The 20,769-nt window shown below is 42.9% G+C and overlaps 1 protein-coding gene across 1 annotated transcript; it reads left to right on the forward strand.

Moving 5' to 3' along the window:
- Nucleotides 1-6: 6 nt before the first annotated feature.
- LOC119307433 (ATP-dependent DNA helicase 2 subunit KU70) lies at nucleotides 7-16,942 on the forward strand. Its single transcript, XM_037583509.1, has 19 exons — nucleotides 7-308; nucleotides 419-499; nucleotides 848-964; nucleotides 2,001-2,115; nucleotides 2,575-2,680; nucleotides 3,102-3,219; nucleotides 3,341-3,424; nucleotides 3,492-3,550; nucleotides 10,027-10,160; nucleotides 10,243-10,286; nucleotides 12,159-12,235; nucleotides 12,428-12,575; nucleotides 13,172-13,233; nucleotides 14,326-14,386; nucleotides 15,041-15,133; nucleotides 15,202-15,319; nucleotides 15,573-15,675; nucleotides 15,998-16,181; nucleotides 16,561-16,942. Exons 1-19 carry the CDS (start codon nucleotides 246-248, stop codon nucleotides 16,672-16,674), a joined length of 1,881 nt encoding a protein of 626 aa, XP_037439406.1. The 5' UTR covers nucleotides 7-245; the 3' UTR covers nucleotides 16,675-16,942.
- Nucleotides 16,943-20,769: the final 3,827 nt, after the last annotated feature.

Consider the following 20,769-nt stretch of genomic DNA (forward strand, 5'->3'; position numbering starts at 1 on the left):
GTCCCCGATTTTCCCCCACTCCCGCCAGCCGCCGCTCCTCCAGGTCTCCGCCGACGAGGAGGGCGCCGCCGCTCGTCCAGTACTCCGACGCCACCTCCTCGCCTCGCGACTCCCGTGACCAGGAAGACCTGCCTTGCCTCGCCTCGCCTCGTCTCTCCGCTGACCAGGAAGGTTCCAGAAGCTATCGGAAGGGTTCCCCACGCACCCCCTTCTTCCCCGCGCGAGTGCTAGTTCCGGCCGGCGCCATGGACCTGGACCCCGAGGGCATCTTCCGCGACGACAGCGACGAGGACGACGACAACCTCCATGTACGCTCCCTGCTCCGCGCTATCCTTTCCCCCATTTTTCATCTTGGGTTCGATTGCTGCGCGCGTCGCGATTTATTTTGATGCTAGCGTGGTGGTGGTTTTGGATGCAGGAGAGGGAGGCCAACAAGGAGATGGTCGTCTACCTCATAGACGCCTCGCCCAAGATGTTCACCCCCGCCAACGCCGCCAAGGTGAAGCACAATCAGCTTATATGCGCATAGTTTCACAGCCTCAGAGCATTGTTGATTCTGTAATTAAGTCAGCATATAACATGTACTTTGACCATAGCTTTCTCTAAGTGGTGCAACTTACAAGTAGTATGCCTGGTCTTCGGCAGAAGCAAAGTAGGTAGCTAGTCTTTCGAGGGTTTGCTTCTGATCTAGGACTCTAGGTTATGTTTCAGAATGAATTGTTTTGGGGAATACGATGGTAAGGGCAGGAGCTTGCTGTAAATTTGCCGATATTTAGTTTGTGTGAAGTTCCGTGGTTATATTCGTTTACTACGTAATGTAGCGTTTTGGTCTTGTCGTTTCTTGCAGCCAGATGAAAAGCAGGAGACACATTTCCATACCATAGTGAACTGCATCACGCAGTCTCTGAAGACGCAGATTATCGGGAGATCCCGTGATGAAGTTGCAATATGCTTCTTTAACACCGTAAGTTGCTACTCATAGTTGTAAGCTTTAACTCGATGCTTGATTAGTTATTAGTTTATTTATTTGCTGGTCCAAGTCCTCTGATTTTACTGCAAGAGATTGTTCGGACTATAGGCAAAGGCGAGGTTTCCGAGTTTCAACCTGTTAGTTGAGACCTTAATCTTCGCTGGTGTATTGCTCTCCGTGACAACTTTGCTTCCTAGTTTTACTTGATAGATCTGCTGTTACCAGGCCTGATGAGTGAACACTGAATTTGAAGATTTCAATCATGTCTTTGAAATCCACTTTCATTCATCAACAAATGAACTGATTAGAACCATAGTAGCCGGAAACAGGGAACGGTAGGCCGTCCCTCGATCCCGATTCATCGACCCGGAATTGGATTCGGGAACGAGGTCGGATTCAGTACGATTCGATGAAGATTCGGCGTCCCCGCAGCCTGTTCCTCGATTCAGGTTCGAGGATCCAACAGCCAAAACGTGAGGCATAATTTACTCACGTCGTCGTTTCTTTTCTCAAGGACTCCTCGTTCTTTCTTCAGTCCATTAATTGCAAGGGATCCATTAACAGCAAGGAATGCCGACCGTCAGGGAGTCGTCGTTCTTCAGGAACTGCGTTCCTCGACCCATGGTACCGTACCGGGTTCATTGTACCCAAACGGATTGGATCGCGTCGCCACTATAAAAAAATCGTTCGAGAGATGTATACCCTCGTTGTACCCTATTTTTTTCGGCCACCGACTCTCGTCCCTCGATCCCGTTCCTCGTACCGGAAACATGGCAACTATGATTAGAACTGCCAGGTGTTGAAAGAATGACATGTTGCTATAATTTGTTCTTTTGTCTATTGAACAGTTAGATGTGTGAAAATTTGAGCTAAACTGTTTGTCTTGCACCATGTATAGATTACTAATATCTGATAAGATTCTTTTTCTGATGTTCCTTAAAAAGTGCAACTTCCTTGAACACTTACGAAGTGGAACTGCTAATGTTACATGGTACTCTTCTTTGATATAGCTATCACATAACTCTTGCAGAAAGAAAAGAAAAATTTACAGGAGCTGGCTGGTGTATATGTTTACAATGTCACAGAAAGAGAGCAACTTGATAGGCCTGATGCAAGACTGATTAAAGAATTTTCTTGTGTAGAAGGTAATGCTACTTAATGAATTGTACTTTTTGCACAGCCGATTGGAGTTAGAGTGATACACATGCTGGGCAACTACTTCCATGTAGCAGATTTGTATATAACACTAGCAGAAAATTTGAAATTGTACAGTTGGATGGTTTACTTATACCGTATGACTAATGCTACAAGACTGAAACTCAGACATTGTATTATCTCAACTGATTCTGGCCTTTTACATCTCGTGTTGATTTCATCTTTTGTATTCTCTTGGTCACTGAAAAATTGTAAGGCAAATGTGTTTTAGAAAGTTAACTAGGAAATATCATTAGTAGCAGTACATGAACATTGTAAGCATGATGTTTATTTCATTTTGTTTTGGCCTGAACAGAAAGGCTCTATGGATAAAATTGGAGTAGGATACTTGTCTATGAGAGAACTCAGCAATTATGTTTTCATTATAATCTTGTTTTCACTTGTGCAAGATTCTTTTATGAATACCATTGGAAGCCGGTATGGAATAACCTCTGGATCTCGAGAGAATACCCTGTACAATGCTCTTTGGGTTGCACAGGCACTGCTGCGTAAAGGGTAACTTCACTTTTCTCCTTTGTTTCTCAGATGCCGTAGTTTATATCAGTTGACACATTCCAGTATCCTAAAACATCTTTGTAGAGGTGTAGCCTGTATACATGACAAGTATTATCTATAGCTTTCTTGGGGGATACAGTTCAGCAGTAAAGCTTAAATTTCTGTATATTATGCACAACGATCAAGTTTGCATCAGCTAGATCATTGTGCACTCCACATTATACTTATTAGTTATAAGTGAATGTAATATACTTTAGGTGCTTTAACAGTGTTTTTTCTGAATGTTGAAGCATGAATTTACGTGTTAGTGAATGCAGCATCCTTTAGGTGTTTTAGCTATCAACCTATCATCTAATGTAATGGTTAACAGCTATCTGGTTCAACTTCAGTGATTCCCCTTTCTTCTTTTTTCATTCGTCAGATCTGTGAAGACTGTGAGTAAGAGAATCCTCATATTCACCAATGAGGATGATCCTTTTGGTGGTATTACAGGAGCAGCAAAGACTGATATGATTAGGACCACAATTCAACGTGCAAAAGTTTGTCTATGACACATACATCTATTCTGTTTTCACACCAAGCAGCCCACAGATGCAAATTAATATGCTATGGTCGTAATGATCTTATGTTTTTATTGTATAATTACTTGCCTTGTTTCAGGATGCACAAGATCTGGGCCTGTCTATCGAACTTCTTCCATTGAGTAGGCCTGATGAGGATTTCAACATGTCCCTGTTTTATGCAGTAAGTCATCGCAGCTCCCCTCTCCCCTCGTATCAGTGCCAAACGCTAAGCAACTTCCATCTCCCAGGATTTGATTGGTCTGGAGGGAGATGAAGTAGTGCAGTATGTGCCATCTGCTGGTGAAAAGTAATTTTCTTTCTTTAAGCACCAATTTTACTTGTTGATTGTTTCTTTTGTCTTGCTGATACAAATGTTAATACTCAACGGCATGTTATTCTTCTAATTACTTTGTGCAAAGAAAAAAAAGACAAATATTGGTGCTCGAGTGGGAGCTTGCAACTTTGTTGAATGGAGATAATCTGTGTCTCAGAACCAGATCTGAGAACAAATATATTCTTGTGACTATGTACGCTTGTTATTTTCCTCCCATGAATTTTGTCCGTAGTGGGTGTCAACTCTGTGCATTATAGTTGAACCGGTATGGGCCCTAGCCCATCTGTACCTATCTCTTAGGCCCAAGCCCATGAGAAATGTTGACCTAGAAGAGGAGCTCCTCCTCCTCTGTTCCGTGAGAGCCGCCACACACCAAGAAAGACACAACAGCAGCTGCTCCTGGTACGCTACTCCTCCAAGTTCAACATGGTATCAGACCAGGCTGCAGCGGCAGCGGCGGCGTCGGTGGTGTAGTCCGGCGAGGAGGACCTGCCGGGGGCGAACGGCGGCGAGCTAGGCGCAGCGGCTGCGGCTGGTGGCGGAGTGCAGCGAGGCGGCGCGGCCGGCTCGGGAGAGGAGGTTGCTGTGCGCACGTGCTGCTGGAGCTGCTGCGTGCTGGAGGTGCTGCTGCTGCTGCGTGAGGCAGCGAGAGAGAGATTGAGGGGAAGAGAGAAAAGGAAGGGCAGGTCACGCATCTCACCTGACACGGCAGCAACGCTGTCAGGTCCACTGCGAGAAGCTGCAGTTTGTCTCCAAGTCCCCTTCTGCTCTCGGCTGTTGATTGCTGCGGGTTGATAAAGGAAGGAGAGGTGACGAACTGCTGCTGGTTGAGAAGAGGAGAAGAGGAGTGCTACTGCTGCTTGCAGGTGCTGAAAGTCCCGCTGTTTTTGGTCTGCTACTGACTGAAAGGGAAAATGGCGGAGGAAGCACTGGCGGCTGCAATGGACAAGCTTGCGGACATCATGGCCGCGAAGATGGTGGCTGCAGGTGAGAAGGCACCTGCTGATGTGGGCTCGAGCGCTGCGCAGGCAGAGATGGTGGAGAAGATTGAGCTGGCTCCAAACGAGGTGAAGTTAGAAGGTGTAGAAAACTACCTGAGGTGGTCGAGGAGAGGTAAACTCATCCTCAGAACTAAGTCACTGGAAGACTATGCTCTTGGTGAGGTGAAGGAACCAGAAGACAAGAGGGGAGCTTCATGGAAGAAATGGAATGCCACAGACAGTTTCGTGTTGAATTGGCTGCTGAGTTCTCTATCCCCTTCTGTTGCTGCTTCGGTGGAGGACCTCCCTACTGCTGCTGAGGTATGGGCAGCGTTAGCTAGTATATACTCAGGGAAGGGAAATGTCATGTTGGTCTCCAAAATTGAAGAAACTGTGCATGATCTCACTCAAGGTGATAGGACTGTAATGATGTATGTTGAAGAGCTGAAACATCTTTGGGCTGATTTAGACTATCTTGCACCTATTGTGTTGCCACATGCTGAGTGTGCAGTGATAGCTAGAAAGTGGGTTGAGGATAGGCGTGTCCTCAAGTTTTTGAAGGGGCTGGACTCCATGTTTGAGAATAGAAGGGCTATCTTAATGCAACAAGCTGAGTTGCCGTCACTAAGAGATGCCATTGCTGCTATAGCACATGAGGAGACTAGACTGAAAGCTGTGGAGCGGTCAAAGGTGGCTTCCAGACCTGCTTATCACATAATGAATAGGCCTGAGACAAGAGACTGCCACAATTGTGGGCTGAAAGGGCATCTCAGTTACCAGTGCACAGCCCCACCGAAGAGAGACAACAAAGGCAGAGGAGGTTACAGAGGCAGCTACAGAGGAGATGGCAGGGGATACTCTCGTGGAAGCAACAACAGGGGCAGAAGTGCTCCAAGTAACTATAACAACTACAATCGCTACCAAGGGGAGGCCAGAGCGAATGTATCTGTCATGAGTGAGGGTCAGTCCAGTTCTTCTCATAGTCAAGACATGAGAAATGAGCAGCAGGGTCAAGACAAGAGGAACGAACAGCAAGCAGAGACAGTGTTTGGTGACTTTGCTCATTTTGTGTACTCTGATGAAGGTAATGAAACTGCATCTGTTGCTGTTCATAGGGCTGGTGTAGATTGGGTTTTAGACTCAGGGGCATCGAAACATGTAACCGACAACGTTAGAGAGTTTGAATGCTATCAACAGTACCCCCAATCGTACAATGGAACTATTCAAACTGCAGATGGTACTGCACAACTTATTAAGGGGGTTGGGGCAGTGCAATGTACTCCAAGTATTAAGTTGGAATCAGTTTTGCATGTTCCAGCTTTCCCAGTTAGTCTAGTGTCATTGAGTGCTTTGATTGATCAGATAGATTGTGACGTAACTCTTAATAAGTACCGCTGTTTGATTCAGGAGATGGGAACTGGGAGGAGGCTTGGGGCAGGAACCAGGCATAGAGGACTATGGTACATGGATCGCCAGGAGGATGCTGCGACTGCGACAGAGAAGGAAGCATTAGCTATGATCCACCATTGTAGGTTTGGACATGTTTCTTTTGAGAAAATGAAGAAAGCTTTCCCTGATGTAATGAATGGTTTAGATAAAACCAAGTTAAGGTGTGAGGCATGTGAGTATGCTAAACACACTCGGATATCGTATGTGAGTAAGGGGCTCAGGAGTATAGTCCCATTTGTGCTTGTTCATTCAGATGTTTGGACATGTCCATCAACCTCGATAAATGGAATGAAATATTTTGTCACCTTCATTGATTGCAATACTCGCATGACATGGATGTATCTAATGCGACATAAAGATGAGGTGTTTGAGTGTTTCAAGGACTTCTGTGCGTATGTTAAAACTCAATTCAAGGTGCAGGTTCAAATGATAAGGACTGACAATGGGACAGAATATGTCAACAGAAGGCTGGGAGAGTTCCTATCAGACCAAGGTATTCTGCATCAGACATCTTGCCCGGACACTCCTCCCCAAAATGGCGTGGCAGAGCGGAAAAATCGGCATATCCTTGAGGTAGCGCGCTCAATCATGTACACTATGAATGTGCCAAAGTGTCTATGGGGTGAAGCCGTTCTGACTGCAACCTATCTGATCAATCGCACACCATCCATGATACTGGGTATGAAATCTCCTTGTGAACTCTTATTAGGAGAGAATAAATTTAGTGTGCCACCAAAGGTGTTTGGATGTACTTGTTTTGTCAGGGATCATAGACCTGCTGTGAACAAGCTGGATCCTCGGGCGGTGAAGTGTATCTTTATTGGCTATCCTTCTGGACAGAGAGGGTATAAGTGCTGGAGTCCTTCTGATAGGCGCACTTTCGTGAGCATGGATGTGACATTCTGGGAATCTAATCCTTACTATGGGGAAAAAACTGACTTGAGCTTGTTGTTTGAATGTCTGGACCAGCCTGTGGTTGGTCCAGAGGGGGAGGTGGTGTTGCAACCTCAAGTATCTGAAGCAAGAGGGAGAGAACAAGGAAGATGTCAGGAAGAGGTGATGCAGCAAGCAAGACCGCCAATGGTGGGCACTATACCCGTGTTGCCGTTGTCTAGTGGAGAAGGTGAAACAGAAACGCATCAGGTTCAAGAGCAACCTGAGCAGCAGCAGGGCATAGCACAGAAGCCACTTAAAGTCTACACCCGGCGAGCCAAGGCAAATGAACCCCAGGGGGAGCAAGCAGGAAATGAGAATGTGATGCAGGGGGAGTCACACATAGAACAGGAGGACTCATCCACGGAGATGCCAATTGCGTTGAGGAAGGGAACTAGGGCTGCGGCTGCCAAAGCTGTCGAGAGATATGGGTTTGAGCATAATATTGGGAATTATGTGAATTATGATGCTCTGTCGGCATCATATAAAGTGTTCATTGCTTCTCTTCAAGCGATGGTTATTCCTTCAGATTGGAGAAATGCAAAGAAGGACCCTAAGTGGTGTGCTGCTATGCGAGAAGAACTAGAAGCATTGAGAAAACAGAGGACTTGGGAGTTAGCTGAGTTGCCAGCAGGAAAGAAAACAGTGGGCTGCAAATGGGTTTATTCTGTCAAACAGAATCCTGAAGGCAAGATTGAGAGATACAAAGCCAGACTAGTTGCAAGAGGATATAGTCAAACCTATGGGATAGACTATGACGAAACATTTGCTCCAGTAGCAAAAATGAACACTGTGAGGATATTAGTATCATGTGCAGCAAACTTTGGATGGCCTTTGCATCAGTTAGATGTGAAAAATGCTTTCTTGCATGGAGAACTAAAAGAAGAAGTCTATATGGAAGTCCCCCCTGGATTGGACTCATCTAAAACTGAAGGCAAGGTGTGTAGATTGAAAAAGTCTTTGTATGGTCTGAAACAATCACCGAGAGCTTGGTTCGATAGATTCCGAAGGGCTATGTGTGAGATGGGATACAAACAATGCAATAAGGATCACACTGTCTTCTACCGGCATCAGAATAGGAAGATTGTCATCCTTGCAGTCTATGTAGATGATATAATCATAACTGGAGATGATGGGACGGAGATAGCAAGGTTAAAGGAGTGTCTTGGAAAGGCATTTGAAGTGAAGGATCTTGGTCAGATGAAGTATTTTCTGGGTATTGAGATTGCAAGATCTGCCAAAGGGATAGCCTTGTCCCAGCGCAAGTACACCTTGGATCTCCTCAGTGATATGGGAATGTTAGAGTGTCGAGCTGCTACTACCCCAATTGACCAAAACCATAAGGTAACAGCACAATCTGGAGATCTAGTGGATAAGGAGAAATACCAAAGACTGGTAGGGCGTTTACTATACTTGTGTCACACAAGGCCAGACATTGCCTATGCTGTGAGCATAGTGAGTAGGTATATGCATGAGCCCAGAAGTGGACATGTGGAGGCAGCACACAGAATTCTGAAGTATTTGAAGGGAACACCAGGAAGAGGACTGTGGTTCGAAGGGAATGGCCACTTGGTAGTTGATGGGTATAGTGATGCAGACTGGGCAAGTTGCCTGGATGATCGTCGATCAACATCTGGGTATTGTGTGTTTGTGGGAGGTAACTTAGTTTCATGGAGAAGCAAGAAGCAGCCAGTTGTATCAAAATCAACAGCAGAAGCAGAATATAGAGCCATGTCTCAGGGGTTAAGTGAGATGTTGTGGGTGAGAAACCTTCTAAGTGAATTGAAATTGCTAAGAGAAGGACCTCTGAATGTCTGGTGTGACAACAGGTCTGCTATATGCATAGCTAACAACCCAGTGCAACATGACAGAACTAAGCATGTAGAGATTGATCGATTCTTCATCAAAGAGAAGCTTGATGCTGGGATTATAAAGATTGAGTATGTGCACACAGGCCAACAGATAGCAGACTGCTTGACAAAAGGTTTGGCAGCAAAGGAATGCAACCTAGCTTGCGACAAGATGGGAATGATAGATATCTACCACCCATCTTGAGGGGGAGTGTTGAACCGGTATGGGCCCTAGCCCATCTGTACCTATCTCTTAGGCCCAAGCCCATGAGAAATGTTGACCTAGAAGAGGAGCTCCTCCTCCTCTGTTCCGTGAGAGCCGCCACACACCAAGAAAGACACAACAGCAGCTGCTCCTGGTACGCTACTCCTCCAAGTTCAACATAGAACATAGGATAAAACATCTGAAGTTGAATGGTTAACTTGTTATCTTTGTTCTCGCCAAAAAAAAACTTGTTATCTTTGTCCAAGTGTACAAATGCTTCCATAAGGTTTTTTGCTGTTCTGCATGAAATTTAGGTTAAGTAACCGCAGGTGCACTTCTTGTGTGAACTAATCCAGCTGGAAAACCATTATGTGCTCGGGTGTAGGGAAGAGGTGGATGCATTTGTAGGCGAGAGAATTGTGGTTTGATCACAAGGAAGAGCGGTTCACCGTTGTACACGCGGCATGGCTCTTCCCCAGCCTCGGAGCAAGGCTCTGAACACTTGTGACTTGGATAAACTATTTGTTGCTTAATTCAACTAGTTATACATTTTACTTATATAGCAGACCCTAGAGAAAGGATACTATACACAATTTGCATATAGCCAACTAGTAATACTCTAATATGTAGCTGACTGCTACTAGGATACAAACTCTTCTGGGCTGCAATCAGGCGCATCTCCTGATTGGGTCATTGAAACAAGGACTAGGAGTCCTAGTCGATTATCACCTTACCGTCCAAAGTGGGTTCAGATGCTGCTGCTGTTACTGTCTTGGGTCTGCGCCTGTAGGTCTGATGTGCCTGTAACAAGAACTTGAATGGATTTTTTGCTTGGTCCATCAACAAGAATGGTTAGCTAACTCTGTAGAGCTTTCGGAGGCTCTAGCTATATCTTAGCATCTCTTGGTATGCATGATATTTTTTATGCTACCAGTCTGTTACCCTAATCATTATGGGAGGTTATGCTTATGCTTAGTTAGATAGTTTGGTTTAGACCCACTTTGAGCCTCATTCTAGTGTTGTTCTTTGAAGGCTGGAGGATATGACTGATCAACTGAGAAAGCGAATGATGAAAAAGCGCAAAGTCAAAACTCTCTCATTTGCAATTACAAATGATGTTTGCATAGAGGTGAACACATATGCGTTAATCCGTCCAACTGCTCCAGGTATGCTCTGACTCTGTCTTTCCAATGCTTGTTTACAAGTTCTTGTAACTTAAGCGTAAATGTGTTACTTCTATATTTGTAGGGACGATCACGTGGCTTGACTCGATCAGTAACCTTCCATTAAAGGTAAAGTTATGCTCTATGAAAAATATATGCTCTTTGTTGCTTTCTTTTCTGGATTTTGCTGATGCACCTTCATAGTTTGTTATGCTATCATTACAAAAGTTGTGACGAGCTTACGGTAGGGCTTAAGTCGTACTCCCTCTGTATCACAAATACATGTCGTTTCAGATATTGACATGGTCTTCAAGATTTACCTTTGACCACTAATCTTTACTATAGTAATAGTATGCATACATAACACAAGAAAATTATCATAGCATGAGTACTTTTTTAAAAAAAAGTAAGCATATGGTTTACAAGTTCTCAATCTAAATATTTGAAACAATCGAAGTTTTTGAAAACTTTGACTGAAGGCATTTCCAGAACAAATATTTGTAATATGGAGGGTAGCTCAGAATTGTGGATAGCATCCTGGCTATGCAGTACCATCTCTTGGATAATGTTGAAAGAGCATCTAAGCAATTCTTTTCGTGCTCTAATTTTTAAGGATACTTGGTTTGTTTGACCGGGAAGTGAAAATGTTTTCATGGTTCATGATGCAACATTCTATAGTCTGACAGTGTGGTAACTGATTTATTGTAGACCCAGATTACGCAACGGCAATCTTTTACCATGATAGGGCAAAAGATTGATGCAACCTGTGTATAGGATCAGTACCCAGCACTTCCAGATGTTTTGAGTGTGCATTTACCTATGCACCTGGAGATGCAAACACACAGTTTGGTTTTGGGGTGTTATGGACCTTGGTCCACAACCCGATAAATTGCATAAGAATAGGATAATGGTTCTGAAACTATGGATAGGGTACTCACCTCGTCCTTGATGTGGAGGAGAGGCTCTAAGGCTTATTGGAACTTTATCTGATTTTTTTTTTGCGAATTTGGAACTTTATCTGATTGATTGCCTAAAACGGTTACACGCTAGTCCTTTATATAGTACAACTAACTTGATCCACAAGTTGGATCTCAATTCAAACTTAAGATGCACCAAGAATAATTAAGACCTAAGACCTTCCTTAATCGAACAGGTTTCCGCGTACATGTACGGCACATGCATCTATCCTGCTGTAACTACTACTATATCTCTAGTGGTACTAGCCATATCCAAATAGTTAGCAAACTAGCTAATGTCTATCCTATTCCGTCCTGAATGGACAGACATGTTATCCTGAGCATACCGGCTGGCTGCATGGCCCAGGGCCATGACCATAACGTGGGCGCGTACACCCCCACCAGCAGGTCATGGATTCTTTTCTGATGCCGTCTTGAAGCCGTCTCCATGTGTATTGTGTCCCTGCGCCTTTGCTGCAAAATTGTCAATAATATTTAATAACGAGTAATAGTCAAATGGATAGAAAAGTTACACGGCCACACTGTTGGTATCTGGAAAATTTGATTTGATCTAGTGGACGGAAGGTGGCAGTGAATTAGTCAGATTCATGATTGAAGAATCTGAGAGCTACATGATATAATCTGATTGGATCATAGAGCTACTATTTTATGGTCATGCATATATTGACCTTCAAGGGAGTTGAGGATGAGATGCCATGTGTCTGCTACACAAAAAGGAAATGGATCAAGGACTAGCCATTGTGTAGAGGAGTACTATTATAGATTAAGCATTTCTGTGCCTCTTGGGCATAACAGAACATTCAACACTTACACATATTGTACACAATCTTTTGGGCTTTTTTTCTTTCTTCGGAATCTGTTCCTGAATGTACTCGCATAATGAGATGATGTTGCATATCTTATGGAAGTGAGAGTTTTTGTTGTTATTAACTTCCTTTTATTAGGGAAGATTTACAGTGCAACTCTTCTCTTGCAGTTGCTTTTTGCTTACATTTTCTTAACACATAGAATGATGTTTATACAGACTGAAAGGTCATTCATATGCAATGACACTGGGGCCCTTCTTCAGGCTCCCCAAGAGCGCTTCCAGCTATACAATGAGTAAGTACACGTATGTTTATACAGTGTCATGTAATAATGTATATTTTTTTGGTTTCTAGATTTATTTGTGTTATACTTCCAGTATCTGCTTCCTGAATTCTTCACCAATCTTTCCATTATTTGTTTTCTTGTTTCAGTTTGATGCTTATATTTGTAATCTTAAAGCACTCTTATGTATTCATGTTTGTGCAGTAAAGTTGTTAAATTTTCTGTTCGTGAATTGTCTGATGTGAAGAGGGTTTCAAGTCATCATCTTCGCCTTTTAGGGTTCAAGCCATTGGATTGCTTAAAAGATTATCATAACTTAAGTCCATCAACATTTATTTACCCCAGTGATGAGGTAATAATACTACCTTATATTGGTCATCGCCAAGGGTACTTTGTTCTTTTTACATAACGTTCATCATTCAAATACTATTTTTATTTTGTTTCTACAGAGTCCAGATCATTTATGTCTACTCTCTGTCTTTAGACTGATAATCTTGTTCATAAGCTTCCAATATTTTCTGTGATGAGAATGTTTTCATTATATGTGCTTCTCTAACTCTAGGTAGATAATCAATAATTGTAAACTTTCAATATTTTCCTTGATGGGAATGTTTTCATTATATGTGAGGACAATTTCGTAGTTTGACTTGGTGGTTCTAGTGCATACTACTTCTTGTTCAGGCTGAAGGACTACTTCTCTTAGTGAAAATAGAATGCTTCGCTCAGTGATTAGTTACTTTGTGCTATTAGTAACTAAATAGATCTCTTGAAAATATTTAGGGTTGTTGAATGATGGGTGCATGCTAGATTTACCTCCTTTGCTTTGATGCAGCAAATATTTGGAAGCACTCACATTTTCATGCTTTATATAGCTTGATGCTGAACATAACTAGGGCTGTTGAATAATGGGTGGATGCTAGATTTACCTCCTTTGATTTGATGATGCAGCAAATATTCGGAAGCACTCGTGTGTTTGTTGCTTTACATAGCTCGATGCTGCGCCTTGGAAGGTTAGTCACTATCGCCTATTCCCGATCCTGCCACAACTTCTATGACCACTTCAGGAAGATAGCTTGTCTGAGAACTGAAACCTATGAATGTGCATAAAGCTATCCTGAATCATAACGATGCACTGAAAAGAATTAGTATTGGATTATTGGTTCTAATTAATATGGACTATTGGTTCTCACATTACATTCTCTCGTTGTTTGGGATAATTTCTGGGGATACCACTTGGTTATGATGTTGAGATATTATTCACGACAAGTAATGAATTCAAATACACGTGGTTGGAACATTGTTTGCTGAAGTTTTGGGTTTGTTTGTCGTGTCTTCTGTTGAAATAATTTTGATGATCTGATCTGTAGTTGCTGGCTGTTTGGAAAATGAAAGGATAAAAGAGTTGTGACTTATGATGTGAAAAGCAATGGGTGATACGGTACACAACAGGGAAAGTTACTTCTTTTAGGTCATATATCTAAAATGGGTTTTTGGGTGGCACTCTTCTAAACTGTAGGATCCCAGTCAATGCCATTTACCTGTTTTCCCTGTGCTATGTCTAATTGGTTCCTTGTAACTTCTGTCGGGCTTGTATATATTTTTTAGGTTGTCGTTTTGGCATGTATGTTCAACTTACTTGTCTCTTTTTGTGTATGGGAGGTGCCAAAGTCAATAAGGGTTTGGCCACACCAACAGATAACCACTTATCTTACTAACATAATGTTCTGTAGCAACCCATCATTTCAAACCTTTCTATGTTACTAGCTATCATGTGTCATGTTGTCCCTGTTTTTGAGTCGAACGACTAGCTGTCGACTAGTCAATGAGTCGTAACTGGAAGTTAACTCAAACACCTCGACTAGTCGATCGGCACGGCACGACTAGTGAAGAGTCGCTACCCCAGAACGACTTGTCGACTCGAAAACCTTGCATGTTGTACATGTTCTCATGTGTTTATTCAAACAAGTGGCTGGGCATAGACTAAGATGTTCTGTAACAAGAGTACACACGCTTATAGCATCATAACTGTAGTGTTTCGTGTTTCTTTTTACGGTTATACGATCTGTGTTACAAACTTAGAATCATGATATGTATGATTTCAGGTTTGCACTTGCGTTTTACGGGACCCCAACTCGCCCACGGCTTGTAGCCCTTGTTGCACAAGTAAGATGTATTTTCCATGTTTATGTTTGTTTTGCAATGATTACTATGGTAAACTTTTTAGTGTGGGTTACGTGTATGATATGAGCAACCTCTTTAGGAACAAATCTATTCAATGTAACAGTGCAAATGGTGTTAATTGCACACAAAAACCCCTTCTTATTTTCCATAAGAAATGATTTCTGGCAAGTTGATGTGTAACATGATTGTTTTATGCATCACACGATAGCTTATCTCTGGGCAACCACAGCACTATGTCTGAAATATCTGGGTTTGATTACGTCAACAAAAATGACTAATCTTCTTGCTTCGTTTCCCTGAAAATTTTCTACTTGCTTCATTCAACTAATTACTTGGATATTTCTCAGTGAGATAATGAGGTAATCTGTAATAAACCCGAAATGACTCGGCTCTACAAACACCTCTTGTGGTGATACTCAACTTTACAATCTTTCATGTTCCAGCTTCTCCCCATTTCTCACTTGTAGGATAAAACTCGAGTGGATGGTGTGAAAATTATCTACTCCTGCATCACATTCCACTTTTTTGTATTATGCGTCATGATTTTTCTGTCTGTGGCTCTGTACTTCTTGGATTTACAATTTCATAACTCCAACTATTTTCCTTTCCGAAATTAACACTGGGATTGAAAAACAGGAAGAGGTTATTTCTTTGAGTGGTCAAGATGAGCCACCTGGAATGCACATGATCTATCTTCCATACTCGGATGATGTTAGATATCCTGAAGAGGTAACCACTGGTGCTGCATTTGTATTTTCCCTTCTTAAGCAACATAATGATTTTACACTTATGTGCAGGTTCATCTGACTTCTGGGGATGCACCTCGCGCTACAGATGAGCAAATAAAGAAAGCTTCGAATCTGTTGAGACGTATTGACCTGAAGCATTTCTCAGTAAGCCAATTTGCTAACCCAGGTAAATCACTACCTAGAATTGATTTTAGTTTTTATTAGAACTACTCGTAACTTATGTGTGTGTTCCACTTGTAGATTTGCCTCTTACTATCTTACAATCTATATAGACCAGGATTGCTTGCTGATGTGTTGTAGCTCTATATCTTGTTGGGTTAGCATGGCAATGAGCATTAAGAATTAAGTTGATGCACAGACTCTAAATTCAGTGGATTTCTCATTATTCCGATTGTGGTTTCTGTTCTGTCATGGAACAGGTTTGCAAAAACACTATGGGATTTTGGAGGCCTTAGCTTTAGGTGAGGATGAGATGCCGGATATAAAGGATGAGACCCTACCCGATGAAGAAGGCTTGGCTAGGTACATGTTTTTTTTTTGTCAATTGTGTATGCTACATCCTAATTCCGCCATTTGTTTCTTGCAAATGCATTATTGAATAACTATAGTCAACCATCTTGGTGTTCCTGCATCCAAACAGGGACAGTGATGATGAAAACATAATTTAGTGCATGCTGAAATAGGCTTAAGATATTTTTATTCTTTATGTAAGAAAGCACAATCTAGGGCATGCTTAAATAAGCTGAAGGTTTACTTATCAAACATATTGTTTGTACTATAAGAGAAACATACAACAGTCGTCCCGTACCTTATCATGGAATATTTCCTATACTCTTCATCTTAGGCCAGGAGTAGTTAAAGCTATAGAAGAATTTAAGGCTGCAGTGTTTGGTGAAAACTATGACCAAGAGGAAGCTGAGGCAGCAGCAGCAAAAGGTGGGGCCTCAAAGAAGAGGAAAGCAATTGCGGATGCAGCTTCACAGAAAAGCGCGGCTTATGATTGGGCAGACCTTGCAGATAATGGGAAGGTGAGTAGTCAGGATATATTACAAAGATTATGTTTACATGAAAAACTGCTCAATACGCAAACTGTTGTTGGATAAATTGGTCTTTTGATAGTCGCCCACTCTACAACCTATGCTGTAATTCCAAAACTAGTGAGCGTAATATGCCAGATCTTGGCATTTTAGGAACTATAGTTCCACCAAGAATCATTGATTTGTTGAAAAGTGATCCGCAGAAAATGAGAAGGTTATACATGTCAAACTATGCATGCACCTTTGAAACATGAATTACATTTGGACGTGTTGTTTCTTTGATATCCCTGAATGACGCCATTCATCCAAACCTTTCTGAGTTAACCACACTAATGTTTATTTTGCAAAATTCTGAATCTTTAATTTGCAGCTGAAGGACATGACAGTGATGGATTTGAAAACTTACCTGTCGGCGCATGACCTCCCAGTTTCTGGTAAGAAAGACGCCATCATCAGCAGGATCTTGACTCATCTAGGCAAGTGAGAAACAAGAATCGTTGGCTGCAATATGCAAGACGTCTAGTGTGCATCCTATGTAGCCATGGATGATAGACCCGCCCTCTCTGTTTGGGCCGTGGCGATTTTGTATAGCAGTATCGGGTGCCAGTGTGACTTTCATGTTAGTTTATTTGAAACCATGCATGTGCTCTTGTGCCACGCAAATTGGGATGGAGTTGTCTTGGATGACTTGTGGCTGGTGAAGCATCATTTCCACGTTGATGAAAGTGTGTTCTGACAAAAAGGTTATTCCATCCGCTTTGTCGACAGTTTACTTTTTTTTTGGGTATGGCTCACCATTCATTCCAAATCCACAGTTTACTACTCTCTCTGTTTCTAAATATTCCTTTTAGAGATTTCAATAAGGACTACATACCCGTTTTACTCTGTATGTAGCCTTTATTAGAATCTCTAAAAGGCTTATATTTAGGAACGGAGGGAGTATGAAAAGCACGTTTGGGGGGTCGGTGCAATGGGAGTTTTCTTAAAAAAAACAAGGCGAAACATTTGCCATTTTAATTAATTATGAGAGAATTTTGTTACACACTAGCTGCAAAATGGCAATAGCCTAATTGAATAACTTTTGTGGCATTATATTACTCAAATTCTTGGCCCACACAATGGCCCAAGGAGACACTTGATGTTGATTGCCACCGGCGCCATCTTGTTCCTAAAAATGCGTGCATTCCTTTTCTTTCAAATTTCCCATACGACAAGAAGTAGGGCTTTCACAAGTTGAGCATTGTGAGTGAGAATCTTTGTCCCACCATGTTGTCGGGTGATAGTTGATATCAAAGCTACGATGCAACTCTAGATTGTTCGGACAGGGGTTTAAACACTCGTTACTCCAGGCACGTGACAAAGTTTATTACCAGGTTTAGGCCACTGTAGTGGTGTAACATCCCACTCCCGCTTTAGTGTGTTCTTCTGTATTATTCGGCTCTCCCCTACAAATGTTTTCACCGTCTCCTCTTATACCCTATTGGACCTATGAAGAGGGGACCCGGTAGCCTATGCGATGACGTAGGCTGCTGGAGGCTCACCTACTTCTTTGAGTTTGTTCCTTTCGTGAAGTACATGATGAGCCCATGTCTGGCTTACCCTGTTTTATGCACATCTTGACGTGCTCTCACCCGGGACGACTAATATGAGGAAGAAGCGGGGAGAGAACGCTGCCCGACGAGGGGAGGGGGCCTAATGTAGGGTAGAATTCTAGTTTGTCTCAACCTCACACATTTGGAGGGGGAAAGAAGAACACTCAAGAACACAAAAATGAATCTCTCAAGACAACCCTCGTGTCGGGCTTCCCCCGACCGCACGGGTTGATGGGGCCTCTCATGTCACTCCTGCGGCGGCCCGAAAGGAAACCCTAGCCGCCACCGACAATCGCAATCCTCACCTTTCCTCCCCTCGCCGCCACTGGTTAGCGTCGCCAGGCAAAGCCTGCGTGGCGTCGGTGACGGCGGGCCCACTTCCTTGGTGTCTGACTGGGCTTGGGCAGCGCGGGAAGTTCTTCTCAGGAAGAGGTAAGGGCTCGTGCAACCGCGCGGGCTGATGGCGGCGTGGAGCAGAGAGTGGAGGAGCTGCCTTGTTGTCTGTTGGCGTGGAAATAGGCTCATGGTGCTCGCATTCAACTGCTTAACCTTGTCTAGGAGCTTGAGCACTTCCTCTGCATGATCAAGCCCTTCTTGGATTCGAGGACTCCTACATTCTTCATATTTGATCCCACAACTTCTGTAGTGCCTTCTTCATTGCTTCAGGTGACTCCTTCAACCCCTGAATAAAGCCACATTTGCCTAATTGCAAAAGAAAAAAAAGCATTTCACATAATTTAAACAATTGTCAGGAAATACAACAACTGCTATAGGAAAGAACACCCCATTTTCCAATTGAAACAAACACTTTGCATTCCTGTTTTAAACAAGGCACAACTTGAGCAGAAAAATTCACAGCGACAATGCAGTGTCTGAAGATGAGGCAAAATTTACTTGAACACTTACCAAAATTTACAACACTTAACAATACAGTGTATCAAGAATTCATAGCAACTAGACACTTGCACACTTACAAAATCTACAACACCCAACCAAAATGGTAACATGTCAATGCATAAAGTGTTTCATGTTTACAGAGTATTACAACTACTTAAAACATCAATTATGTGACACAATTAAGTGAAATCTACATAAATTCCATGGAAATTGGATAAATATACTAAATCCATTAACTTTGCAATGGACACAATTCATATTCCAGTAAATTAACTTGCTTTTGAACTCACAAAATTTTGTCATCCTTGGACAGAGGGTTTACTTACATCCTGTGCACAACCATAAAACCTCCTTCTGGCGAGGGTGCCTTCAAAAGCTACAATTTTCTTAGCATTTCTCTTGTGGTCGCACTCCAAATCCACATTGCCTTTAAAGTCGGAGTCTTGAATGGTGAGAGGCGCCTGGATTGAGCTCAAATCGGTTAGAGCTGCTCAATTAGACTCAATTTTGGTTCAAATCGACTTACAAATCAAGTAAATCCCCAATTCACAAGCAATTGTAAGTATTTGTAACCCTAACCCTAACCTAGGAGACAAAGAAGAGAGGAGCTTATGTGAGAGTCGAACGCCGCCAGGGATCCGTTATTGCTCTCACGTCGTTCCAAGAGACCATTGCGTCCGGCAGCTGGGCGGTGACGAGGTCGAGAGATTTTGACAGCAAGCAGTAGAGCAGTAGGAGGGAGTAGCAGAGAAGCACAACGTGAGGGAGCGAGGAGGGTAGCGGGCATGACCGCGGAATGGCGAATGGGTTGAACCCTAGGCTCCGACCAAGCGCGCCGTTAGCTCTGCCGCCACGTGGATGCTTAGCCACGTAAAAAAACAGCTCAATTATTCCGTTAGTTTTTTCTTTTGCTACTGTCAACGATAGTACTTGATGCATTTTGCCACGATTTGAATTGTGGTGTTTTTTTTTGCGAGTTGTGACACGAATGTGTTGGTTTTATCCATTTCACTCGCAAAATACTGCAGTTGCATGATGCAACATTTAGGATATATAATGAGTCAAATCATAATAATCATATATTTTAACGTATAGTGATTAACCAGGACTACTGGCTCACTTTTGTCCTTATAGTCTTATTGGGTTAAGAGCTTTAGTACAGTCTTATTGTAATACATTTTGTGAACACCATGTCTGGCTAATTGAAAGCTGTTTACTATTGTCCTTGAATAGTGCTGTTAACATCAGACTAAATGATTAGCATAATGATCAGTAGGTCTGTTTAAGCAACTGTGGTAACCTCGCGAGTTGTAGTTAACATTCACCTTGTACCTGTTCACTACTGAAATCGTCCTATACGCCGAGAGCCACGAACACTCGACAAAGAGCCAATAACCGCCGGCAAAGCCTTTGCGGCAAAGGCCACCCTTTTTTGAGGGCTGTGACGCTCGGTAAAAGGTCAGCTGCCATGTGGGACACCCGGTCCCACTGGTCAGTTTCGAAGGGTTTAGTCAACAGTCGTATATCGAGCATTGCCGAGCACGACTCTCGACAAAGACATCGTCATATTATTCTTTTTTAATATTTAGCAAATAATTTAAAACTTTTACTGATAAATGTGACCAGTGAAACCACATGTCAGGTAGGAAAATGTTTTTGTGACGTGTTTTTACCGAGGGCGACGTCGGTGCTCTCGGTATAGGTAAACCAAGTGACGGCACCGTCAGTTCCAAACAGGCATGCCACGTGGTTTCTCTTTGCCGTGTGTGGCGCTCGACATCTGCCCCGTTTGCCGTGTGGTGCTTGTTGGCCGTGAGCCCGTGACGGGAACGTCAGTTAGTTGCCGTGAAGCCAGGTTTGTCAAGTGCGACTCTCGGTGTTTGATAAGGACCAAACCTCGATGGAGAGATTCCATCTGTTGTTGTGGCCCGATCTTTTACGACACTTCACCACCACCAATAGCAAACCCTCGTCCGCGCACGCGATGTACACGAAGTAGAGGGTTTGAACCTTGCGGCCTAGCACGAGAAAACCAATCTCGACGAAGGTACTCACACGCAAAACAATTTACACAAAGAGAAATGGCAACA

This window comes from Triticum dicoccoides, chromosome 5B (genome assembly GCF_002162155.2).
Source record: "Triticum dicoccoides isolate Atlit2015 ecotype Zavitan chromosome 5B, WEW_v2.0, whole genome shotgun sequence".
Lineage (NCBI taxonomy): Eukaryota > Viridiplantae > Streptophyta > Magnoliopsida > Poales > Poaceae > Triticum > Triticum dicoccoides.

Coding starts and splice junctions, on each gene's coding strand:
- LOC119307433 (XM_037583509.1), top strand. CDS start 246: ATGGACCTGGACCCCGAGGGCATCTTCCGCGACGACAGCGACGAGGAC. Junction 2,681..3,101: donor CAGGCACTGCTGCGTAAAGG/GTAACTTCACTT, acceptor TTCATTCGTCAG/ATCTGTGAAGACTGTGAGTA. Junction 13,234..14,325: donor TCGATGCTGCGCCTTGGAAG/GTTAGTCACTAT, acceptor GTATGATTTCAG/GTTTGCACTTGCGTTTTACG.